The sequence below is a fragment of the Erithacus rubecula genome (assembly GCF_903797595.1).
Source record: "Erithacus rubecula genome assembly, chromosome: 1".
Taxonomy (NCBI): Eukaryota; Metazoa; Chordata; class Aves; order Passeriformes; family Muscicapidae; genus Erithacus; species Erithacus rubecula.
Genome location: NC_136658.1, coordinates 102,501,061 through 102,529,042, shown reverse-complemented (window position 1 = coordinate 102,529,042; position 27,982 = coordinate 102,501,061). Strand labels below are relative to the sequence as shown.

Sequence of the window (27,982 nt, the reverse complement as noted above, 5' to 3'; positions counted from 1 at the left end):
TATTGTTATTTTGTTTGGTTTGGTTTGGTTTTGCTTATTGACCTTCTCTGTAAGGGACAGGTTGTGAATTTGTTTCTTGTGATTTTGGTGCATCTGGTAGGGCATGGTAACTATCAATAAAATCAGATTAAGTGGAATCATGTGTATGGAAAGATTGCGTCCCTTAATTAAAATCATGTAATGATGGGGAGGAAAATTCAATTTACTATTCAAGACACGATAATGCTTGATAACAAGCAATGCATGAAATGCTAAATCTTACACAAAATAAGTTGTTCTTCAGAGGCAAAAATAATTTGCACATTATTATATCACCAACAATCAAGGAAGAAAAAATATTACAAAAATTGTATTTTACAGAAATATTAATGTAGGAAATGGCTAGAATTTCCCAATCACTTAAGAGTTTATTTGTATATTATATATATGTCGTACTGCATATATTTTTAAAATAATAATTTTAGTATTTTAAGTATATTTTTAAGTAACTCTGATGCATTCTTCCAATTTATCAGATTCAATTTATCCAAACCCATTTTTAAATGGTTATCTAAATCTTTAATTTCCACTTTCCTATTGATTTTTAATCCTTATAAAATCTTAACCTATCACAGTTCTGATGAGCCAGTTTGTGATTAGCAATTGCAGATATATATCTTCTGAATTAATATTATTTTAATAACAGTTGCTCCCAGCTGCTTTGATTTCCTTTCGTAATGTTTTGTTTTGTTGGTTTTTTGGGTTTTTTTTCTGACTACAGTGTTAGGATATGATTCAGTTTCAGCTTTGCATTTCCAGTAAAATGCTTGTCCAGAGTATAAGGAAGAACTCTGCCTGTTTTATTGTCTGTTATAAGGCAATTCCAAGGAACATTGGGACAAGCTAAAAAAACTTTTCTTTGCTGATTAAAATTGTCAGTTCTGGACGTGCCTACCCTCCATTCTTTGGTGCAAGATGGCAGCTTCTGCTGTGGGTTCTGTTATGATACTTTCAATGCAAGAAAGATAGAAGGAAAGAAAAACCTGTGACCTGTTAGAAACCCCAATAAAGACACAGATAATCCTTGATTTCTGAAGTAGTATCAAATTTTCAACTCTTTTTTAAAAATAGTATTTAGAAACTAATTTATTTTGATTGTGTCTTTTATTTTTTAATTTTTTTTTTTCAAATAATGTACCAAAATATGAAGGCAGGTTCTGGTAGGTGTCTACTTTTATATAGCTATCCTTTTGTTTATTTATTTATCTATTTATTTATTCATCTGATTGTAGTGTTTTATAGTTTAACAATACAAACAGTAAACTATACAAGTAATCATCCATCTATGAGAAATAACTAAAGTCTCCTGTAAGAGCAGTGTGAATATATGGTTGCATACATCCCATTCTTCTTCATAACAGTGATTGAAAGGTACCTGATTTTGCCACTATAAATAAGTGTAATATCAAAGTGCTTACAAACCCAATTTATGCTTGACTTTTTTGTAGATTCAGGAACACTTTAGAATGAGAAGACACAGAATTTATTTTATCTAAATACATACATGTGCATATATATGTGTATATATATTTATTGGCCTAAATTAGGGTTGAAAATAGGCTAATCTCATACAACTATAGAAACTAATGGTATTCATGTGACCTCCTTTTGAGTGGAAACCCTTGTACACCTAGAATGCTCTTTTCATTACTGCAAGTAGAAATACTATGTCCTCCAAGTCAAAATGAAAAATAAAAATATAGATAAAAAGTTCCTATGTGGGTCTGAAGTTCATTGCTACATGTAGAAGTGTCACAGTGCAGTCTTGGAGATTTAAAATATTATATTGCTGCATGCAGGTCTCAGTGGCCTGTTGAGATTCTCCCATTTTCTAATGGAATGGGGCAGCTTTTTCTTTAGGTCTACCAGAGTAAACTGTTATTTTTGCAGGGCCTGTGATTCATGAAACATATGGAGGGCAAGAACAATTTTTTAAAAGCAATTTATTTAAAATAATAAAAATTATAGCAGTGATATGGTAATTAGAGAGGTTTTGGTGTTAGCAGATGTACTGAGAAAGCCATTTAGTGAGAAAAGTGTAAGCAAAGCAATTAAATTTGCATAAGAAATGCAACAGAATAACACAAGTCTACAGATAACTTTATGGGCTTTATATGTGATATGCATACATCTTCTAGAGTGTGTATATGCATATTTTAAGATTCTAAAGAAAATTGAAGAACCAGATGACTCAGCTCAGTAACTGAAGAGAGAAATATGTCCTGAATTAAAATGAGACACCTTGCTGAGGTAGTGTGTGCTTATCTTTGTTTTCTTTTCCATAATGAGTAGCTAATAATGATATTGTTTTCTTCAGGACCATTGATCAATTGTCTTTCACATAAATGGCTCCAAATCTAAATAATAGAATTTTTTGACATTTACCAACAATTACTTGCACAATTTTTTGAGGGTGACTAGAATTAAAATTTATATTTTTGAGAAGACAGACATCAAACACGAAGGATCTTGGTCCCACACTAGGAATCCGTAAACAAATTTACACTTGTGAAACCACAAATAGTTGATATCTTAAACTTTCCCCTTTTAAATGGACATGCAGTTTATTTAGTATTTGGAGTTTAGTGAAAAGAAGTAATCAGAGGCCTCCCTGCTCCAAAGCCACTTTTGGTATTACATTTTTATCTATGATTTATTAAAAAAGAAAATAGGAAATACAGAGAATTTATATGAGCAGGCACTTTTTTGTTACCTTATATGTCAGTATGCTTTCCAATGACATGAATCAACTAAGTGTTTTCTTGGAATCAAAATATTTGGGGATGTCTTTATATTTGGTGTATGCATGTGCTTCCAGAATAGAGTGTCTATTTCATAATTTTCCATATTAAAAAAAAAAAAAATCCTAACTTCATGAAGAGGTGTGTTGCTGAGTTTTCTTTTAAAAATAAGATTGCATTAAAGACCTAAAATCGGAAAATTCCAAATTGTACTTACTAGATTAAAGTACAAGTTTTTAGAGTAGTTGGAAGTATAGAGTTGGCATATTTGTTATATGTTGCATTTTATTTAAAGAATTGTGTCTGTTATACAAGTAATTATTTTACCTGATACCTTGAAATTATTTATTATTTTAAACTTGGCAAGCATGAAATTTCTTAATGAAGGACAGATTTTTCAAGGGGTGTTAATGATTGAAAATGAAAATCTCAGTAACACCATAATCTCAGCATACTCTTGCATTTTCTCTCAGCATTTCTTTGGAGAGTAGAAGAAAAGCCTGCACACTCTTGCATGGATTAATTTCAGTACCCACCATTTCAAACACGCAAGGAATATGAGTGATCTCTGCTCTCTGAAACCTCAGATATTTCCTGCATTTGTCCTTGGAAGTTACTTTAGAATTTTTTTTTTTTTTTTGTTTCTGGGTTGTAAACTGGAAATTGCATTGTTGTAATTTTGTCTGGTCTTAAGAAACTAAAGGAAGCATTCTGTTGTATATCTATACTAGCAAACAGTTCGTGAAGACACAACGTTTGTGATGACTGAAACTAGGACTGTGGAAACCACTCATGTGCCTTCTACATACCTGGCAGAGATCCTTCACCTCCTGCAAGCCTTGTCTGAAGTGGAAGAGCGCCTTAATTCTCCTGTTCTGCAGGCTAAGGACTGTGAGGATCTCTTCAAACAAGAAGAGTATCTCAAGGTAAGATGGAAAGATTTTCTTAGCAATGATTAAATTGCATCCTTTTGGGACTTCTGTATGTTGGCAGCCTTTGCTCATTCTGAGACATCTGTTTTACAAGTTCTAACCCCACCCCTGAGATGTGTGTATATATGGATGTTTGTATTTGGGGGCACATTGGGGCAAAATATAAAAAGCACTGAAGTGTTCATTTATTTTTTTCCTGTTGAACCTGTGTTTGGAGGACAAGAGCATTTGAGTATATGCATATTAAGTCCTTGAATGGGAGAGAAAGGATGGAGAGGCAAGGTATATTTAAAGACAGAATTTGTGGTTGAAGGTATGTTTGAGTGTGGATAATGGAAAAAAAATTCTTCACTGAAATGGTTTTAAAGCACTGGAGCAGTCTGCCCAGGGAAGTGGCTGAGTTGCCACCTCTAGAGGTATTTAGGAGATATGTAGATGTAGCTCTCAGGGACATGGTTCAGTGGTACACTTGGAAGTGCTGAGTTAATGGCTGGACTCGATTTAGGTCTTTTCCAATCTAAATCACAGTATATTCTGAGTTGAAAGGGACCCACAGGGGTCATTAAGTGAACTCTTAAGTGAATGTCCCATTCAAGACTGAACCCACAGTCTTCTGTGATTGGTAAGTATAAGTAATTACTAAGCAACGCTGTCCATACCCAGTCCTGGCTGTTTTATTTTAGTGTATGATTTCTAAAATTGTTCCTTTTGGGACAGAAACAAGACCAAGTAAAATTTATCTGTTGCATACCATGTTAGACCAAAAAAAACTTGAGGTCTTATTGGGTCTTTACTCCATGTACTTATTTCTATTTAATTAGCTAAAGAGAGAATATTATCCAGTAGTTAGATAATGTAGTTAAGAAAAAGTAGATTCAATATTGTTAGTATGACTTTAAATATTACTGTGTAGTTTCTTCAATGCTTGAAATATTACTGCCTAGTTTGTTCAATGCTTGCAACATTGAAATCCTTTGAAATTGGTGGAATTTTTCCAACACAGAATTGACATAAGAAGAGAATAAGATTAAAGTTGTAAGCTTAAGTAGATGAATGAGTTATCAGCTTTTGCAGAATAATGTTTGTGTAAGAAAAGTCTTGTAAAAAATTGTGCTCAAATGCTGTATATAATTACAGCAATTCCAAATTGTCATCCAGCATGAAGAGAAGACTATTTTTCCATTTTATTCTGATTATTTAAGAAAAGGAATTAAAAAAAAAAAAAAAGAAAAAGAAAAAGTAAATATTAACTGAAAGAGGCTGGAATTTGCCTACAGTTAGATATAAGAAAGAAGCTTAGACGGAGAATCAGGGCAGTGATTCTGGCTATATGCTCTGACTTTTCCTCTGTGGAGGCCCATTTATCTTTTTCCACATCAGAGGATATGCAGCTAAACCATATCCATATGCTGCTATTAGCTTCTGTAAAATCACATCTGACTATCTTTTTATACATTCATAGATATTATTTATTTTAGGCATTTGCATATACACGTGCACACAAATAAATATTCTTATCAGCTCGTGAAAATTAGGATGTTTTCAGTTTCCTGGCAAGGCAGTAGAGTTGGGTAGTGAAGCATAATAGTGAGTGTTGGATCCCAGGAAGCACAGAACTGGTAATAGGATGTCAATCAATAGGTGTCAAATACCAGTAGGCTGTTTCTTTTGCTACTTCTGATTTAGCACCAGGAAATTAAAGTCAGTCTGAGCACTAAAGCACAAAGCATGCCAAGCTAATTGTCATTCTTCATTTTAAACAATCTCTTCTGCACAAAAAAAAAAAAAAAAAAAAAAAAAAAAAAAAAAAAACAAAAAAAAAAAAAAACAAAAAAACAAAAATCAACAATAAATTAGTCATATTCTATGTAAATCATGACTAATGAGTGCCTACTTGATCCTTGTTGGTAAACTTATGTTTGCTAATGGATTGGATGGAGAAACAGTGGTCTACCTCAGGAAGTTTACTGGGAAATTACTTCCTTTTAGTTCTTCTTACTGCTTTATATTTGGGCTAGCTTTATCTGATTCATATCCGTAAGTAATCTGTTGTTCACCCACATATATTTGGTATTATTGAAGTTGACACCAGCTTTAATAATATTGATTACCGAGGTTACAAGCAAGTACTACCATAGGTTTAATTTAACTGAACTATTAAATTGTTATGAGATGCATTTGTGGGCACAGTTCCATCTTCCTCCAAAATAAATCTCTTCTAAGAGGCAAATGGGTCTTGCACATTCGTGGGCTTTTGGAAGGGTATGGGTTTGATCTGTGCCTGCTTAATGAATATTTATTTCCAAGGAAAAGCATCCATCATTGTCATTATCCTGCAGTAAAAATAGAAAAGTAGTGCATAAATTGTTCAGTAGCTGGTTGGGAAAGGTTTGAAATTAAATTGTCGTTGATTTTTTCTCTGACAGATTTGCATGAATCAAATTACAGAACTGTCATGAATAGCTCTGTGTTTCAAAACTGAGCTTTTGAATTTTTTTTCACTCCCATTCAGAAGGAATCCATTTTAATTAATCTGTAAAAAAGAAAAATAAGTTTATTTACAAGAATCAGTGGTAACAGCTTTGAACATTTTCTCCAGAGTAAATATGTTTTGTAAGACTGAAACATGATTGCTTGTTATCAAATAGGATAAATATTGAATACAAATTAAAAATTGCTAATATCTATTGTCATAGCACTGACTTTTTTTATTAAAGTCTTGTGAAATAGTAAAATATGAGGTTTTGCAGGAAAAATCTGGTAGCTTTTAACATTTACTAAACTGTAATACTTTAATGAGTACATTTAGTGTATCTGCCAAAACCAGCTCAGGAATATATTTCTCTTCATTTTAAGCTTTAGGGAGTGGAAAAGTCAAATAGAGAAACCAAGTCTTGTCACTTTATCTCATAAAGTGAGCATTGCAATGTGTTCATCATCCCATTACAAGCTCTTTCTAGTATTATAACACACAGTACCTCAGCTTTTCTTTATCTCTGTGGTGACAGTATTTAACAATTTAAATATTACAGTTCTGTCAAAGTTGAAACTCAAATGTACAGAAAATTATGGTTCATAGATTAATGGGTTAGCAAAGTTGGCCTGATATACTCTCAGAACAGGACAACTGTTGTTATAACACAGATATTATTTCTGTCTGCTACTGATGATATTTATATTGATGGAGTTCAGTCTTTGAGCTGCCTGTGTAGAACAGATTGTGATTACAGTGGATTCCATTGCATGAACAAGTGTAGGGTTATAGTGCCTTCAGATTTTAGCTAATTATCCTTCCTTGCAACTGATGTTTCAGATGTTTCCTAAAATCAGTGTAAAAAGTTGCATATATTCTACTTAACAAGATTCTATTTTTCATGCTAAAACAAAGTTTTCCCTAGTAATTATTATCTTATGAAAGCTACTTGTTTGAGGTCCAGATTATTTAGTGGGGAATGTATACACTGAAATAAATGCACTGATTAACCAGAGAATAGAACACATATTTCTCTTTGCTTATAGGAAAAGTGTGTTACAATTAAATGGTATACCTGGAATTTTAAAAGTCTAATATATAACTGTATGTGAAAAAGTTGTTAGTAGAATTTTTATGGATCACTGTCATAGACATGGCGTAGTTGTGCCTATTCATTACTTAGTTCTATTAACTTTGAATTCAAAATTTATTTCCTGAGGTTACTTGCATTATATAATTATAGAGCAGACTTACAGTAGGGCCTGTAGATTTTAGTGTCTCTTTTTATTAGTAGTATTTTTTAAAAAATATTCTTAATTTTGGCAGCAAAATCTTATTGTAGAATATGACTATACACTTAACTATCATAATTTTTAATGATGTCATAGTTTTAATATGGAAAGCCCTCTGTCTCTGAAGAACAGCTTTCTTTTATATGTAAGATACATTCATATCTTACATAATCAATCTAACAATTCTGCTTCTATCTCATATCTTCTGTATTTCCCATAGGGCTTTTATTTAGTTCATTAAAAATTGGGTTGATTTCCATGTTGCTTTTAAAATATAGATATTTTAATGCTCTAATTCATCTTTTCTCTTTTTTTTCCTTTGGTAATCCTTCACCTACTGACAGATAGAACAGTTTTTTTGCACTGTTTTCTACTGTGTCATATTTCAGAATATAGGAATTCATTGTACACATCACACATCCAGGATTCTGGCTGCAAGAATCCTCTTTAAAAATGGTTTATGAAGCCAGTCATACCCACACTAGACATTGTAACTCATATTTCCATGCAGATTTTAAAATTATAATTAATTTGTGGAATTTTTCCAGCCGTCCATGATTATTAACAACTGTGCTGTTGCTAGGTTTCATGTTAGTACAAAAAGCATGAAATATGGTGACAAATCTATTGTACATATCATTATAAATCATCATTCTACAAATTTTTGGAATGTCAAAAAATGTATTTTTAGTTCTACACATTGGAATATGTATTTGGTGTGTACTGATTCTTATCAAGAAGCATCCATTTCACATAATGTGAAATTCAGAGTGATTTTCTTCTGCAGCTCAATAAAACCCAATTAACCATAACTTAGAACTGAGTGTACTCACATGCACTCTCCAAATAGATCTGTCAGTAACACTGTGGTTGGTGACAGATTTGTACACAAATAGCCAAGGAACTGGATCCTTACAGGAAGTTGTCTTTATCTGGCAGATAAAGACAAATTCCAGGTAGTGAAAATGAACTGGGGTTTGAGTCTCTAGTACTCAGATTTCTCTTCTAAGAGCAGTGAGGTGGATCAGTCCCTAAAGGCTACTGTCATTTCAGCTGCTAATGATTTTCTGTTATCCTTTTTTTCTAAAAAATTAAAGCTTTGTTTGCTTCTGTTAACCGTGTTACAAAATCTCCCAAGGCATTGTTGAGAACTGCTTGCAGATCATTCTCTTCAGCGTGAAAAATGGATGGGGAATATGGGAACATGTTTGAGATACATGAGTATATGTGTACACAGGTATATATACATGGTTTATCTTTTTTCTTTTTTCTTGTGGACATTCTTATACTCATTTACAACACATCAGCTGCATCATTTTGTTCTGTCTGTAGCAGCTATGTTTTAAACAAAAGCAAAAATCTGACATTGAAATTCTATACTTTTTTCATAGACCACTAACTAATTTTAAACATTAAGGAACATATCACCAGTTCTGAAGTGCTTTGATGTATTTAATCTGTTTTCAGTATTTAGAAAATTTATCCACTTGGTTGAAAAAGCCTAAAGTTTTAATATACATAGGCACATATATTGCTCTTCATTTGGTTATTCAAACATGCTGAACACAAGAACTGCCTCCTTGAGTGGCTCAGATGAGGTGATATTCAGACCTACTGAAATGGAGGCCACTTCACTGGGATGCTTAAGCATGTCTTGGCAGCATATAACATTTCAATTACATTTTCCCCTCTTCTTTAAATATTCAAATTTTTAGTCAAAGATGAGGTTTTGTGAATATGTTGCCTTCTTTATATTCATGGGATATAATCTTGGAATATTTAGAGGCATTTTAGGTTTTACAATCTGATTTCTTATTTTCAAATTAATAACATTGACTATCTGAATTATCCATGCCCTAAGTGTGTAAAACAAAAATTTAAGCAGACCTGAGTAAGGGACACTGAGTGTGAGACGTTTTTCTGGGAAAGTCAAATGAGGTTTTTTGAGTAATGCAAACACCCAGCCAGCTTTCCCTCCACATGATTGATTGCTGACAAGGAGGAAACAAGTACCTTATTGTGACTCATTCCAGAGACAAGACATCTACCATTCTCTTTTGATTTATAATTATTCATTTCATCTGCTAAATGTAAGTCACGTTTATGAAGACCTAAAAATTAAAATTATTATTAATATGGAGGGTGTTATGGAATGTACTTTTTTTTCCCCACAAATAGCATATTATAGTACTAGAGCTCTAGAAACTCAGGGAACTCAGAGTATTTTTGGTTTTGTTTTGCAAGGTGGTTTTGTACACAAACATTTCAATGACAATTGAAATGACAATTTCAATTGTCTTCACATCTACATAAGGACTTCAAGTCTTATTATTTTCAAAATTGTAAATATAGTGTAATAGCTTTAATTAGTTAAAAAATCACAACCAATTTTGTCACTTCAAGTGTTATTCAGATTTTTTTATTGATTTCTTAAGCTTTTAAATATATTTATCCAGCAATTTGCAGGAGAAAGCTATTTGGATAATTATCCCTACTTCCCTGTTGCTTTATATTAGTACTACAAGTAATAGACCAGTACACTCTGTCTTACCCATGGTTCTAAAAACTGTTTTTAAATCAAATTCTTTACAATAAAATTGTGAACTTGTCTAGTCATGAGATGGTTTGGACTGATTATGAAAAATAATGTGATTATTGAAAAAAACAAACCACATTTGTTGAATCAGAATTTTCATAAATGCTGAATTAAGAAGAAATTATAAGTACAGTCCATGAGGATATCATAAAGGTTTATTAGGAAAAGTCAGGAATTGCAGAGTTAGACACCAAATCAACATTCACAGCAGACAGGTATTAGATTCCAAAAGCTAAATAAAGGCAGGAGAAAGTAAAGATCTTCCTACTCATGGACTGGAAGGTGCTTCAGTTTGGTTCAAGCTGCCCATGAAGTTTGGCCACATTTTAAACGGATTTCTAAGTTCTAGTAGTTGCACACATCTCTACAGATTTGAGTATACTAAATTTTATACATGGAAGGTTTCTAGTAGAGTAACACTTTAAAATCAGCCTCAAAATGAGCATTGTTTGATGCAGTTTTAAAATGGTTTTATACAGTTCAGTAAATTGGAACAAATTGAAAATTACTATTTAGTTTGATTAAAACCAGGAAAAAGGAATGAGTGGCCGAAACCAAAACCAAAACAAAAAAACAAAAACAAAACAAAACAAAACAAACAAAAAAAAATAGCAAGCAGTGGTATGGTAAGCTACTTAATAATCTTGCATAACACAGCTTAATACACACTGAATATTTTCTTCAGAATATTTTTAAGTGTTCATTTGTATCCAGAAAGAAAAGTAAGCTTGGCTCTGTGTGTCATATTTAATCTGCAAAGAATATTAAATAGTTTGAAAGCAAATAATTTGAAAATATTTAGGGAAGGGCTTATAAAATAGACCTACATGAAAGGAGAAGAAAGAGATGAGATTTTTGGAGATGTAAGATTAATTTTTTAAATCAAGAGTAACTCATTTTATTTTAAAGAAGATAGATTTTTTTTTTCCTTCTAAATTATTACTGAAGCTCTGTGATATTCCATGTCTAAATCCCCAAATATTTAAAGCTATGGTTTATTTAAATCAATGACTGTGAAATTTCCTTTGCTGACTGTCTACCATATGTTTCTTTTGATTCCTTTGTATAGATTGATTGCAAGACGTTTGTTTATTGCACTCTAGGAAATTTGGGTAATGAAAATGAAAGACATTTTTTTTTAAGTTGAACCAAAAACCATCAAGAGATGTGCTTTTTTTTTTTTTTTTTTTTTTTTTCCTGTCATGTGCAAGGAACAATTTTGCAGTGTCATTTTTATACCAAGTTTATGCTTTTTACCAACCAAGTTAAATGAATGGCCAATATTTTTGGTTTGCCAGATCATTGTTTTTTTGTTGTTATTAAAGATCTTCTTCCTGCATCATGCTTGTTTCTTCTGCAACTTCTCCCAGTGACCACACCACCCCATGAAATCATCTCAGTACCTCAGCAGGCTCCACCTGGGGATGTAGGGCTCAGCAGGCTTTTTTCCTGGTGATTGCTCCAATGAATTGTTTCTGAATTGGAAAGGAAGGGGAAATATAAGGTCAGGAAATGTAAATACTGACATGCAGTTAAATACTGACATGAGTTAATGGCACTTTGTTTCCACTCCAACTATCACCTTCCTCAGATCGATTTCATTCAGTCTTCAAAGAAATGTTGACATCCAGGTTATTGTAAAATTACTCTTATTATCAATGTTGTGGTTTGATTAGCATTTTGTACCAATTTCTTTTGCTTATGAACAATTATTTTTTATTTATAAAAACATAGTTTCATTTTTATTTTTAAAAATCTTTATATTTCAGAGCATTAAGGAGAGCCTGGGGAGACTGCAGGGTCATGTAGAAATTATTAACAGCAAGAAGACACCGGCTTTGCAGAATGTTACACTAAAGGAAAAAGCAAATATACAAGAAAAACTGATTCAACTTAATTTTGAATGGGAGAAAGTTAACAAGATGTACAGGGACCGACAGGCGTAAGTAACCTTTAAAACTTGTCCTTTCTGATGGCTTTCTCTAATATTTGGTGTATTGTTGATGATTGGTTTTTTTTTTCTTCTTTTTCTCACAAGCAATACTTTCTTCCAACTAAACATGGTACAGTTATGTAGAATTTTAATTTAATTTGTGCGCATTTTTGTAAAACTGAAATATGAAAATGTTTTGACCAGCTGTCACTTGCTTTGAACCATTGAACTGGTAATGAAACATAAATTGATATGATTTATGGGATATATATACCTTTTCTCCAGTATTTAAGTATTTAAGAGTTAACAAATAACTTTGGCCTAAATTAAAAAGTCATAGTTTCATATTCATCACTAGCTCCATTTATTGAAATTTTCCATTCATAGGAATTTTACAAAATTGGCTCTTCAGGTAATGCTGAAACTTTGGCATTAAAAGTTTTATTTGGTATGCCACCTCAAAAAACAGTAAATTCATATTTGATAGAATATCACTTTTTACACTACACACGTTTTTGAACTATCTCATCTAAAAAACTGTTGTTTAAAACTTTGTCATTATTATACTAAAAATTAGCTTAATTTGCAAGTAATTATTGCTTTAATGATAGAATGAGGTATTATTCCAAACACAAAAGAGGTTACTGGAAGAAAAAAAAAAAAAAACTTCATGTAAATTTAGCCTGCACTGACTTGGTTCTACAATCCAATCCTTGGTAACTTCTATGTTTTCTTTGTTTAGAAATATTGGTAAACAGCTACCACTTTCCAGATTCCTAGAGACATTATTTTCACTGTCAGCCAGTCACTAGCTTTGGTTTTAGATTGCTGGAGAGAGAAGAGAGTAAAGCCTAAAAGAAAAACCTATCAGAGCAATAAATAGTAACAAATTTAAGTCGGTAATCTCCGTGTCATATCTGCTTTGTCTCAACATTTAAAATTTAAGAAACTAAGACACATTAATTACCTGGTAAAGTCTAAAAATTCTTCTTCTATGCCCGTTGTTTTGTTGGTTTTGTTTCTCACAAATAACAAGTCCTGTTCTGGTGTGGTAAGAAAAAAAAGAAAAAAAGAAAAAGTCCTTGTAAGTCATGAGGCCAGGAACAAAATGAAGGATAAATTAGAAAAAAGGTTGAAGAAAATCTGCTCACACAGATAGTAAGACCAGGTGATATTTGGTGTTGAGCTTTTCCCAGAGACTGCTTTGGCCAAAATCTTCTTGGTTTAGTACACCAAGCTCTGAGAAACCTTTGGAAACCCCTCATGCATTTTGTGCCACTGATGCATAGCAAGGACAGCAATTTACTGTTAGTTGAAAGCTTGGACTATCATCACTGACACTCAATTATTCATTATTTAGGCTATAGTGATATTTAGCCAGCAGCAGAAGTCTTATGAGGTGAAATGAATTAGTGTCTGTCAAGTACTTTGAGGTCATCAGACAAAGGCAGTAGAGAAGTGTAAGGTATGATTACTGTCCAGCCAGCCTTTGCCTGGGGGACTTGTCCTCTTTCAGTACAATGGACAGCAACTCAAGGTGATGATAAGCTTGACTGCTGTCTGATTTGCACACCTTTCTTTTTCTTTTAAATCTTCTGGGTTTGGTGTCTGCCTTATTGGGTAACTGTTTAAGAGGTGTTGTTTGAGCTCTGGGTGGTCCCTGTAGCTTCTGCTGTTTTGTGAGGTGCATTTGGACTCCACACAAATGGAAGGGATGAGGTGAAGGAAGACAGTATGGCCCTTAGCATTTTACTTCTAGCAGTCTGTGTCTGTAAGGGGTGAAATTATCAGTGTAGCTCTGCCATTGAGGCATGCATGAAGCTGTTTAGGACATATGCTATTGATGATGGTGCTTAAGGACAATTTTGGGGTTGTTGTTGGAGCTGTCCTGCTTTCAAGGGAGTGTGTGTAAGTGAATGGAGGAATTCCACGTTTGAAAAGTACCAGGAACAAATATACCAGAACTATGTTCATGTCTGAATATTGGTTTTATGAAATCAAAGGATTGCAATAACATGGAAATTATTATTTTAATAAATGAAAAGTTAACTTTTCACCATGACAGATGGAAGAACAAGGCAACTTTTCTTGCCACTGTAGTTACTAGCAGAGAGCTTACTCTAAATCTCATAGAAACCTTCATGTTGCATTCTTTTGTGTGAAATTGATTTCCTAGAAGTCCTGATTCATATCTAGGTACTTTGTAATTAACTCTACAGTGAGTTCCTTTTAATTAGAAATCAAAATAGATTTTCAATTTGCTTTATAGCAGAGCTTGTGCTAGTTTGACAGAAATACACTATGAATGGTAAGCCCTCAAACAGATTTACAAGTGCAATTCTTCTATAGCATATGAAAACCTTATTTCACACTGTCCCTTTAGGATGTTTCCTGTATTTAGAGAAGAGTTCATATTGTACTTACTGTAATATAACAGACAATATTTCACTGGGAAAAAAACAAACAAAAATGCTGTGGTCATCCTAGAGTACCCTTCCAGTGGTTTTAGAAACCTAGGGTGAGTGCAATTTTTTATTCTTTCACAAACGCAGTGAAACACTAATCTTCACTTAGTAATTTTTTTAAGTCAAGACTGTATCTAAGGGTGGTTCTTTGATAGGAGTGTCTTTCTTTTATGTTCCAATTAATTTTAGAACACAGTAACTCATTGTGTTTCCCACAGATAAATGGGAGTGATGTCATTTTACACCAAGTGGAATTTGTTTTCTTGATTTCAGTATTACGAGTGCAAAGCAAACTCCAGGAAACAGCAGTGGAATGATTTGCATTTTGTGACATAAAGAGAAGTTTGTGATTTAATTTATAACTTCAACCTTTACTCGATACTTATTTTTTATGTTATCTTTCCAATAGTTCTATTAAGATGATAGAGTCTGAATTTTGAAAGGTAAAGCTTCAGTGCCTGTAAGAGTAGCCACTCAGATGTTATAGTTTTTCCTGTGCTTGTACCAGAATTTCACATTAGTATTCCTTCTTTCCAGTCCTAAATACTGAGGGTGGGTTGTTTTTTTTTTTTTTTTTTCAATTAATCATGATTAATACAAAAATATGAAGTGAACTAACACCACCCTGTATACCTTAAATGAATACGCATAATTTTTGGAAAAAAAAAAAAACACAATAGGAGATTGACTTTTAAATTACTGTCTTGTATAACTTTTTATCTTGTCAGCATGCCACTTGTAAAAGATCTTGAATGTCTTTTCAGGATATTGTCTTCCCAGGATATTTATGCCCAAGTCTTGCTTCTGTAAACAAGTGCTCCCTTAAATTAAGGGAGCACTGAAACTGCCAGAAATCATTGAACCAATGAAGTGCAACAAAGTTTTCCAGAATAGATGTTAATTTAAAATATTTCTTTAGGAATTGCAGATGAGAATATATATAAAAAAAAAAAACAACAAAAAGACAACAAGGCAGAAATGATTAGAAAAATGCTCAAATGAATAATGAATATAATTCAAAAGAAAATGCTAAAATTTTACAGATATTGTAGATCTTGAATATTTTTGAATTTGTTTCTTGATGATGAATTAAAATTCTAATGGACCTCTCATATTAATACCAGCCAAGTAATTTTTTCCTTTTTCATATTTTATTTAAGATTTATCTTCCAGGGCCTACATCACGGACTATATTAGTGCACATCTAATTTATCTCAAATCCACTAAAAATTAAATGTTGTGAGAGAATGTGGGGAAGTTGATATCAGATATCTTCAGAAAGTGCTTCTTGATAATTCTGAATAGTATAAAAAGAGATATGCCAATCCTATATCAGAAATTCTAGCAAATCCATAATAATGATAACTAAAATACATTGATGGCTTTATAAAATTCAGAGACAACTAGTAATTTTTGCAGTAACAAGAATAAACCATAATGAAATAGTTAATATTTCTTAAAATAAGAATTAGTTTCATTTTTGGATAGCAGTACAACTGTCAACCTTTTCTGAATAACCTTAGATTAGCTGTTGATTAGCTTGGTAAGGCCAAAGGAAAAACATTTATAATACGTTAAGAATTGATTCATTGTCAGAGAAATAATATTATGTGGTAATATTTCTAAGAACACATAGTAGCAGATGTCATAATCCCTTTCTGACATGAGTTGAGAACTAATCCGATCTATGGACCAAGATACTAGAAAAAAGAAATGAAATACATTAACTTTTCAAATGTAAGTAACCTGTCTATGTTCTGAATTACTGCAGAACCAGCAAGCCTTGAGGACATGCCTGTCTATGACATCTGAATCAGATCCAGATTCTGTGCTCTTCTTGCTTAATAGAAATTACAGTGATACACTATAAAGAGATCTGCATTCAGCCCAAGTGATGCATTAAGAGTATAGTTACCTTTTCATTGTATGAGATATTTTCTTGGAGTAATATCTATAAGCAACTGACAAGTGCAAACCCAGATGTTACAGAATGCTGAAGAAATTTTATTGAATATAAATTTCCAGAAACATTTAGATACCTCAACCCTTCTTTTGTGGCCTCAGTCTCTTACTTCAGAGGGCCCAACTCCATCATTCATCCCATGCCAGAAATCTTGTATAGATTTCCATTAACATTCCACAATAAAACCGTGCTTAGTTCTGAATCCCCTTGTGACTGTTCATTATACAACTATTTAGCCTTGCAAAGAAACAAAACTGAAGCCAAAAGATAAAAGGGACACATTTAGAACATTTAAGAAAATGATTTTGTAGCCTCTAGTGCCATATCTATCTTAAGGAACATCAAAATAGACTTACTGTAGGTGATTCTTTAATTTTAATTAGATATGCTAGGGAGCCATTTAGGCTATTTGTGTTTTCCTTCCCAGAGTTTCTCAGCAGTGGATCTCCAATTTCCATCTGTGGCACTAACAATGCTCTGTAAGTAGGAAGTAATTTAAGATACGAGTTGTGACATACCTTTAGCTATCCGAGTTTTAGTTTCCTATTTTACAGTACCTGCCTGTGTTCTTTCTCAATCCAATACTGCCAGGCAATCCTTTCACAGGTAACTGCTGCACTTTATTTAGTGGGTCTGCTGACTCTGCTGGGAGACCAGGCAAGATAAAACTGGAAACACTACTTTAGATAGATAGAATTAGGGGGGATTCATCTTAAGCTAGAAAACATAACAAAACAATGCAATTTAATTTATATCTAAAAATGTTGGTATATATCTCTTTCACTAAGCTCAGTCAGCATTTCTTTGCACTTGCTTTGACAAAGTGAATGTTAGCTGGCTTTGCTTCAGCACAGGGAGAAAAGCAACTAGTGGAAGGCATAGGTATTTTAAGAGGAAGTGAGAAATAGTGGCTCTTCTCTTCCAAAAAAATATCTGCTCACGTATTTCTGTTGAGGTTGTAAGTCTTGTTATTAGAATTACCCTTGGCTCAGAATTCAAGGTGAAAGTGAAAACTGGAACAGATTAGTTCATGCCCAATGAGAGAAGAAAATTATTTCTTTTCTAATGTTAATCTCAAAATAGCTACCATGCCTTAGTTACATGCAGGGTAGGGTTTTCTTTCTTGCTTTCTTTCACAGTGACTCAAATTGTTCATTTTGATTTTTGAAAAGGGCAGCCTATAATGCTTGGCTCTTTCAGCCAGCATTAGTTGTTAATTTATTTCCATTCTCTGCTTACTGTACAAAAATGCTCTCCATAGCAGTTACTTGCAACAAATTTGCCACTTAATTTGCCCCCATAATATTACACCATCAAGTTAATGTATTGGTAAGTTTAATTGGTTACTTAATTGCTTGCAAATAACTATAAAATAATGTATAACAAACAGGTGTAATATAACATATAAATGTTTTATTATGGTCAATCTAGATAGGGCTTTCTGTCAATGTTTATAATGCAAAGAAACCAAATATATATATATATATATATATATATATATATATATATATATATATATGTTTTTGTGGTCTAGTTTATAACTGAAAAGATAAAATTTGTAACAAAGTTGGAAAATGCTTTTACCTTATATATGGCCATTAAAAAGTGTCTTTATATGGGGTACTATACATAAGATCATCTTATAAATGGAACAGCTATAAGTAAAATCTAAAATTATTTGTTAAACTTAAGTAGCAAATTTGAGGCAGGATAAGAAATAACACTGTAGCTTTTGAAAAAGAAAAATAAAAGAGATATGTTTATTAAATTACTGTCATGATGTAATTAAAGAGTTTAAAACAGAATATTTTTGGTATGGGAATTGAAGGTACATGTGTGGTAAAATGAGGTGAAAATAACTAACCCAGAATTTATTTTAATAAATTGAGGAGATAATTTTGCATGTGTTTGTGCTGTGAAAGTGTTTCAGCTGAAAAAGAATCTTGTATGTTTTAAAATCACTAACTCTTAAGCCTGACAATTAGCATAACTTAGCATAACTACTGTAAAATGCTCAGTGACAAAACTGCACCACATTCATATGAGAGTTATTGTACAGCCTTTTTTCTGCTGTACAAACAAAGATTTTCAATGAAATGTCTGGGAAATGTTATGGCTTAGTCATGAATATGTGGGCTGTAGAACTAAGGGAATGCAAATGTGTAAAAAGAGAAATGCAGGCAGAAGCAAACAGACTCTGAACTATCTGGATATGAACTGTCTTGGGCCTTCATGTCAGATACACAATAAAATATGACATTGTGGTTAGTGTCATAAGCTGTGAGACACAGCTGGAATGAAGGCTATACTTGCTTTAGGGACAATGCTGTTAGTGCATCTGTGTAACTCCACAGATAGTCCTGGTTTATAGCTGACCATCTCAAAGCACAGGCAGAGCTCATTCATGCTTAGCTGCATCCATGCATGTAGATACAGCCTAAGAGAACTGCAGGATACCCTCAGGCCCTAAACTTTATTTGCAGTGACTTCTATTACCTTCTGAAAGTGTTGACAAACAAGGTATACTTTCACTGTTGGTATTGAATCAGTGCAGTGTGCTGTGCCAGAAATTTTTAGCTGGATGAATATTGGGCTGGGTCAGCTGTGCACTGGATGAAGCATGAGGTTGCAGGAACTGCCATTGGGTCCAATGCATATTGGATGTACTAAGGTGAGCTCTTTGCAGAATTCCCTTGAAGCTTTTTAAGGAATTGCCGCTCTCTAGTTGCCATGGTGCAGTGTGCATCTCCCTGTAAGTACCTCCTGAGAAAGCATTTTTGACAGTAGAGGGAGCCTAATCTTTTAACATCTGTAACTGAAGTCAGAAGTTACAGTTTTCTGCTTTATACAGTTTTCATCACTGTTGTTTCTCTGCTCTCAGTACATGTTATTTCTATCATCTAATAAATGTAATTTTTGCTTTCTTCCTCCAAGGCAATTTGAGAGGAACTTTTTTCTTTTATTAAATGTACTACATATACCCCTAGGTGCCAGACACACATTATGTTTGAAGTAGAAAGCAGCAAGTTTTGTGTAAGTCATTGATTGTGATACTAATAGTTTTGAGATTACAAGGTTTAGCCTTCTGTCCGGGTGACTTTCAGTAATTCAGTGGGGGTGGTCAGCTTTCAAATTTTCTATTCTTTATGGGCAAGTCAGTATTTGAGGTGATATTGGTGAAAGCTCGTCAATAGTTCTGGTGTGATCCAAAGTATTACGACAATGGAACTGACAAAAACTGTTTACTTTGGCTAATTCTTATAGCACTAGGTATGCTGCACTAATAGAGTAGTTTATGCTCCCAAAAATTTTCACCCTTGAGATTAATTTAGTCTTTTGTTTATTTATTTATAGTTTTCTGTGGAATTATGAATATTGTTTAGCACAGAAAAAAAAATTCCTTCTTAACTTGAAGCAGAGTATTGCAGGGATGTTTTATAAAAGTAAGCAAAGTACCTGTTTTCTATTTGTTGCTACTTTGAAGGGACTGTGGCATCCCATCCTTAACAGGAAGGGATTACCCTAGATTTATAGATGTCATTTTCAGAGAGGAACAACAAAAGTCAGATGAGTCATAAACACTTACAAAGCTTCATTACTAAATTATACACATGGATGGAAATTGGTATAAGTTTGTTATAGTATAAGTACACAGTGATGGATTTTGACTAAGGGGTCAGGTAAAAGAGAAGAGAGATAGAGAGAAATTTAAGGGATGGAGAGATAGAAAGAAAAGGAAAAGGAGAAAGAAAGAGAAAGGAAAAAAAGAGAGAGAAAGAGAGAGAAACAGAGAAAGGGCCACAGAGATCCAGCTGATGGTGCGAGCGTCACTGAGGCTTTGTGGAGGCACCTTTTTAAAACTAAATTTTCTCCATGTGAAGCTAGATTTCTTGCTTTCTATGCAAATTAGTTATCTTCTTCAGTTTGTTCCTCTAGACCTCTCTGAAAATAGATCAGAGAGTTTGTGGGGGACTTTAGGAGCCTTGATCAGGGAATAAAGACTGGGCTGGCCTTTGTCTAACAGTTCATGCTCTCTCCTCGACCTCATTCCTGTACCTGCCCTGTACTGTGTTGTTCTTAGCTCCAGGAGCCAGGACAAGGACAATTGTCCCAGGAAAGTGCTGCCCTACCTGGCCCCTTTTTCATCCACATGCTGTTCTTTCTCACACTGTGTTCTCACCAACAACCCTTGGTTGGCTCCCCAACCATCTGGGACTAAGCCATAGATGCATTGCAAGTAGTTCTTTCCAATGTGATATTCTTTGTTTTTTTCTGGAATATGTAGTTTCCTTCTAGATTAGGCTTTCATTATTTCATCTGATTGGTAGTTATTTTAAGTGTCCAGTTGGTTTTCTAGTAAAAGAGAGATTAATTCTTAGTGTAAGGTTGAAAATGTTCTTTCAACAGTAACAGTAAAATAAAATGAGTGACAATTATTTTGCGGCTCTCCTATATCATTAAGGCTGATATCACTCAGGAAAATTGGGTTTAGTAATAACTCCATTAAGACCTTGAGGCAATTCTCTATCTATTAGGGCAACATAAGGATAACACTGTAAGATTGTATAGCCTCAATTCTAGCCAGATTATCTGATTTATTCTTTCTATCCACAAGTCTTGTATGACAGCAAGAAAATTAAAAAGAGGTGGTGCTAAGATTGAAAAACAATAAAATAAAAAATTCACATAAAATTCCCATAGAATACAGAGCAAACCTATATTTTGTATCAGTGCATGCATTAGCTGGATAGCTGGAATACAATTGCCAATCAAAACAGAGCTCAGGGACTCTCTGCTTATCATTTTGGAGTGTTAAAGCAAGTAAAATGTTCTTTCTTCTCTCCAGAAACCAATTTTTCAAAATCCTATAACAGCTCAATTACCTCAGAGACTTCCCTCTCAGATTTGTCTGAAATTGGCTAAAAGGCTAGAAAATTTATTCTTGAAAATGAATGATGGACAACATAATCACTGAAGTTTCATTTACTTAGGTTTTATTTGCTTAGCCTGTTAGTCATAAAAAAATCACTAGAATCCCTTTTAGCAACTTATCTCTGTGTTATTATGCCTTGCTCCTGTGTTTTCCTTTTGTCCTGAGCTACTGATCAAAGTGCTGTGTAAGATCAAGCTCTGGTGACTTAGAGAGTTTTAATTTCCTTAATTAGTATCATAGAATCACAGAATAATTCCAGTTGGAAGGATCATCAGGAACTCTCCCAGTCTAACATTCTCCACAAAACATGGTCAGCACTAGTAGACCAGTTTGCTTTAGCCAGACATGTCTTAAAGACCTTCAGCAACAGACACTGACCAACCTATTGGAAACCTGTTCCACACCTTGACTGTCCTCATGGTGCATTTTTTTTTTCCTTATATGTAGTCTAAACCTCTCATTTACTTTTATGCCAGTTGTCTTTCATCCTCACACTGTGCACCTCTCTGAAGAGCCTGACTGAAACTCTTCAGTGGCTCCTCACAGAACAAGTGCCCCATGACTTCATGGTGCTGTCCTGCTGAATTCACTCTGGTTCCTAAAGGTCCTGTTTTGACCAGTGCAAAACTGGACACAGTGTTCTAGATGTGGCCAATGAGACCTGAGTAACTCTTTTCTCTCAGTCTGCTGGCTGTGCTGCTGCCAATGGAGCCCAGGATATTCCTGATTGTTCTGGCTAACAAGGCACACTGCTGCCCACAGGACCCCAGATTCTTTCTTGCAAAGCCACTTCCCAGTCAATCAATTTCCAAACTACATTCTTGAAAGAGGTTCTTCCTTCACAGGTGCTGGACTTTGCATTTCTTGATTAATGTAATGGGGCTTCTGTTGGCTCAACCCTGTCTAGTTCCCTCTGAATGAGGGAATGTGCTCTGTGACTAAGCATATTGGCTTTTCCACCTCTGATTTAACCCTGATGGGGGATGGAGGCCTTTTGAGCAACCCTGTTGGGGTTGTTGGTAGATGAAAAATTAGATATGAGCAGGCAACATGCACCTGCAGGCCAGGAAGTCAAGAAAGCCTCTTGGGCTGTAAAGCCTTTGCTGTCTCAATGTCCTGGGGTGCAGCCTGGCTGGGGGAAAAGGCTCATGGGGTTTGAGTTCTGTGACATAATTCTAGACTTGCCCTTGTCTACTTCTAGGACTTCACCTTCTTCAATCATGCCTATAAAGCACAAAGTGCAGGGGATCCTGCTGGTCCTTCTTCTTTCTAATACTTTCATTATATTTTTCAGACTTTATGGAGTTTTATTCTTATAGAACTCTGATATCATACTCATGAAGAAAATGCATGATACTTATTTGAATGGTAAGGGGTACTTCATGTGGTGGAAAATCCTGCAAAGAAATCAGGACCTTCTGATATGAGTAATCTCCTTTTAAGACATCTAAAGTCTCATGCATTCATCAGTAAGATTTCCTGCAGTCTCTCTCCAGAATCTGCTTGATATAAACCTCTGGAATATGTTAATAATCAGAGATTATTGTTCTGTGGTCCTGTGGTGTCTGTCCATCTTATCTAGGAAAGGACTTGAATTTCTTGAACTTTTAAAGATTTAAAAAAGTTTCAGAAAAGCAAGCACCTGCTTCTCAATAATCCAGAAACTGTGAATATCATTTCTAGCCATGCAGATTTTCAGAAATATCTTCTAAGTCTTATACTTCATCATTTTACTCACAGTGTTTCTTTCAAACATTCAAACTCTTTATTGTCAGTTTTAGTTAATAAAATTCTAAAAGAGATTATGTTTGATTTTCCTTTATCACTATTAAACTAAGAGCTTCTATCCACCATTTTTATTAGCTATTATTATGAAGTGCTGTGTCTGGCTACAAAACTGTTTTTCCTGGCCATAAATTTGCCTTCCTAAGTAAAAAGTGTTGCTGTAGGTTGAATCCTCTATACATTTGTCTTTGTGCTGTAGTTGTACACATGTATGAAAGTACCTTTAGTTGCTCCATTCTAATTTTGCTCTCAAGTTGGGAGACGTTGCAGTTGTATTTTGAACCATTTTGAGAAAGGGTAAAGAAACTTAATCTTGATAAGGCTTTATGGTCCAGATCTTATTGACTGAGAGTGGAAATGGAAGTTTAGTGGTTTTAGGTAAAAACACCTATGTGCATAGTTCTTGGCTGCCATAAAGCTTAGCCTTCTCAGTGGTTTTGCTAAGTTAGTCTGGAGGGATAGGGCTTTAGAGAACTCATCTTCCTGGGCAAAAGGAGGCCTTTAACTGGTGTATCAGGCACATTATTCCTTTAGTTTAGATCAGAACTTTTGACACTGATGTTTAATACCAGCCTAAGAAAGGAGTTGGCTTGTGCTACTTCCTTGCCACGAGGGACAGAATTTTTTCTTTCCCTGTTCCATTTTCTCTTCTGCAGTGATTATAACTAATTGAACTGAATTTTTGCCTTTTGTTCTGATAATATTATTGTGAGTGGGATATTCTCACATGCCCAGAAATACTCACATGAGAGGTGTCAGATCCTATGAGTCCATCAGTATGTATCTCATGATAGTCTTCTGTCTTTTGGGAAAGAGATCATATGGACTAAGAAGTGATATGGTAATGTGAAACTGAATTTTCTACAATCAAAATGTGAGAATACACTGAAGAAAAAAATAAGCTATCAATAGTTGTATATTTTATCTGTTAGCATAGATAAAGAAAAGCAAAATATAAGAAAAATGTAGCTAAGAATATTCTAAATATTCTTTAAATAGACAGAAAATCAATAATTTGTAGCATGTATTCCCCATAGCTTAAATAAATGCTTGTTTCTGTTCTCAGAGAAAAGAAGAAAAAAACAATGTAAGATCAGTTTCAATAGCTTTTAGAAGCAAGCACATTTTAAAGAATTCTGATTTCCAGGATTCATATACTTAGTATTTATTCAGTAGCTGTCTCAGATTTCATCCATCATCTCAGAATTGTATGCCAAAATCTAGGTTCCTTTAATGTTTTCAATATGATAAAATTGTCACCTTGATTTTTAAAAGGGATGTCTGAAAAATAGGATGGTGACAAAAATAGAAGATCTCAACTTTCAGAATCATCATTGTGTTCTGAAGCAGTAAAAAGTCTGAACGCATTAGCTCAGCAAAATTAATAGTTTAGGGATGTAGTTTGAAAAAAATGTTTAATTATTAATCTTTTGTTTAAAATGTTTAAAATGTTTAATTTTAATCTTTTGTGGAAATATCTATTAACGTGCTTCAGTGCTTAATATAGACTGCCTATATTATTATAACATATAAAATGCAATAATTGCAATTGTTCTCCATGTAGAACTACAAAATAACCAGTAAAATTATTTTCCAGGTTTTACTACATAACAGAATTTTCTAAAAGTCATCAAGACATTTGCTGAATATTTTGGTTTTTCAAAGCCAAACTCTGCCCTTTTGTAAGGTTGTGCATATTATGTTTTCTTTAATGGCAGACATTCTGCAATTAAAGTTTGATTTTATGGTATAGTAGGCCACTCAAGGCACATTGCTTTCTCCTGATCCATGAGATTCTCTCCTGACTACTCTCTGACAAAACCCTCAGAAGTGTTTTCTGGCTGTGCACAAGACACTTCTACTCAGATGACATATGGTTAATGGTAACATGCAAAAAAATCATAAGCAGTAATAGAAAATGCCTTATGTATCAAATAGTTCCTAATTCTGTATCTAGTCCTATTAACCTCTTATTTAGTTTCCTTAACAAATCTGGCTAAATCAACTCAAGTCATCCTAAAAAATTATCTTATTATCAGTTCATAAATAAGAGAGGAAGAGCTGTGATATTCAGGTGCTTCTTAAAGGTTAGATAGAAATATTTTTATTTGCCAAAAAGTGAACCTTAAATTCCATTCTAACACTCTACCCACAAGAGCTCTTCCCTCAAGTGCCACAACATAAGGAGGGACTGAAGTGAGAAGCTGTGACAGATGTCAGAAATAAGAAAGTGTTTGGAAAATATTTGCCCTTTTTTGTGGGATTTTTTTCCCGTTTTCTGTCTTTTTCATCCCTCCCTGAGCACTGCACCCATGGAGCCAGGGTTGCCTGCTGGCTTTGCCATGTTCCCACAGCTGTGCAGGACTGGCTAACAGGAAAAGTGCTTTTCCTGTTTTACCAGCACATTTTTTCTTCCTGTCAGGATACAGAATGCCCTCTCACTAGCTGGAAACCAAGATGAAACTTAAATCTGGGGAATCACTGAAATGTTCTTTTTCACCCAGGTTCACAGGCCCTCATGTAACACAAAAATGTGGTACAGACACCTACTGTTCCATGAATATTTTTTGCTGGACTTTTTGAGGCTCTTCCAGAATTAGTGACTTATTTCTGTTATCCCCTCTAATTTCAGTGTAGAAATGGTGGTATTAAGAATTTACAATCGAGGCTTTTATATAATGAAAAAAGTATTTCTGATTTTCAGAAACAGATGAAAGACTGGCTAGCAGCTTGCATTGAACATTAATTTTGAAAGCCACTATGCCAGTAAAATGAAATCAAATCAATAATATAATCAAGAAAAAAAATGAAGTTAAGATCCATAAAGGTACAATACAACCCAGGTTCAAATATTTTAATTATGATTGCTTTAAGCATTTTTCTCTTTTTTCCCCCCTTTTTCGCTACAGACAACTGTGTGCCTTGTTTGTGTGTATAGCATTTGACAATGTGGTGGATATGTGAAAAATCAGAAATACTTAACAGAATAATGCTGCATTTTCATATTGTCAGGGTGATTAAAAACAACCACTGTAGTTTGCCAGTAGAGGAAAAGGAAAAAGTGTTGCTGCTTTTCTGAACTAATACTCTTTAGTAGACACTGTGGGAGACTGCAAGCCCAGAAATAAATTCCTCTAATAACCATGAGTGTCTTTGTCCCTGCAGGGCACTAAACAGGCCAACAATTCTCTTCACTATCTTTAAATCCTCTGGCACAACAGCAATGCCAGTTCAAGTGCATTTCTTTTCTCCAATTTGGATGCACAGTCCTTTGGTCAGTTCCCCAAGTCTTTCTGCATCATCTTCCACATCCTGTAGCAGGACTGAGCTTATTTCCAAGGTGTCTGCACAGGAAGCACCCATGGTGATCCTAGCTGTTCATGATTGTGGTTTTAGCACCATTTCTCCAATTAGTTTTGAAAAGGCAGTTACATTTGTAAATTATATCTATGTGCTCTGTTCTGCTGTAAAAATGAGAGGACAGCTATCCACATCAGACCAAGAGAAGGGGATCTGTAGCTTGATGGCTCATAAATACAAGGATTCTATAACCACCTGTCTTCTGCCTCCTCATGCTGACTCGCTTGTGGCTCTCTAAGTCAGAAGCAGCCCCACGGTTTTCAGTGGATTTGCACTGCTATAGGAAAAGAAAAAGTAGAAAAAGAGCGCTAGAACTCATGACTCTTGAAAGAGGTAGAAATAATGTTGCCACAAGGTTTTGTTTCAGCTTGTGGTCATGGAGAAATAGTGCACAGATGATATACAATTATATATGAAAATATATATAGAAAGAGACTTAGTAGTCAGCTTTGAGTCTCCAAGTCAATTCTCACCTGGATTTGCTATTTTTATTAAACCTCTTTTTAAGACTTGTCATTAATCTTTTAATTGATAGTAGCAGAAGTTACAGATGCTTAGTTTTTGAAATCAAGTCCATGACATTCAATGCGAGAAAGATGTAGCATCTTGCCTGGTGAAAGAAAATAGGGCCTAATTACAGTTGCTATATCCTTTTTCTTCACCAGCTCAGGTTATTTTAGTAAGTGTTTCTGTTTACCCAATAGTCAGTTATGATCCTCCAAAGTATCCTCAAAAGTATTAGTATTCCTTTAAAGCAGGGAATATAGTGACATCATAGTATGGAAAATCAGACAGCAACAGAAGCTGAGCTGGGTAGTGCCACAGAGCTCCTGGCCCTGATGCAGTGGAAGCCATGGGAGAGATAAACTCAAGGCAAGAACAAGAAGTGAAGACTCTGGACACTCTGACTGCTCTGAGGAGAGAGGATGTAACAAGGACATCACTTGTTGAATGAGAATGTTACAGGGACTTGATAATCAAAAGGATTGTGTTGCTAAGGGAACAGGGGCAAAGGGGTCTGAGTGGAAAATTTTGTACGGAAGTTAGAGAACTATAAATACTGGTGAACAGTGTAATAAAGTGACTTTTGCTTGCATAGCATGGTCTGTGCCTTCAATCACTGCAAACTGAAAGGTAAATACATAGCTTTGAGAGTAACTGCTTGAAATTTTGAAATAGTAATGTAGAACATGCTTTCCATGATCTGAACATTGCAGAACATGTTATGACAGAGCAGAAATGATAAATCAACATTTACAGTCATTCAGGGGTACCTAAACTGCCTTTGAGCTCTCTGTGTACTTAGAAGGAAAATAGGCAAGACTGAGAATGGAATTCTGGTTTCAGCTTTTCTTTTGTGCTGGCATGGCTGGGGGCTCTGGGAGTGTGCTGTGTGTAACCTCTTCACTCTCCAAGATTCTGATAGAGACAGAGGAAGAGCACACTTTTTGTGAAGACCGCCACACAGTT

General features: G+C 34.3%; 1 protein-coding gene across 12 annotated transcripts in view; it reads left to right on the top strand.

Moving 5' to 3' along the window:
- DMD (dystrophin) overlaps nt 1-27,982 on the top strand; it is a gene marked incomplete at its 3' end in the record, with an annotated part of 1,131,161 nt that overhangs the window by 557,983 nt on the left and 545,196 nt on the right. For all 12 annotated transcript variants that reach the window (XM_079310888.1, XM_079310881.1, XM_079310887.1 and 9 more), the window contains 2 exons: nt 3,512-3,706; nt 11,843-12,015. In XM_079310888.1, the coding sequence (XP_079167014.1) occupies nt 3,512-3,706; nt 11,843-12,015 (368 nt within the window). The remainder of the gene's footprint in view (nt 1-3,511; nt 3,707-11,842; nt 12,016-27,982) is intronic.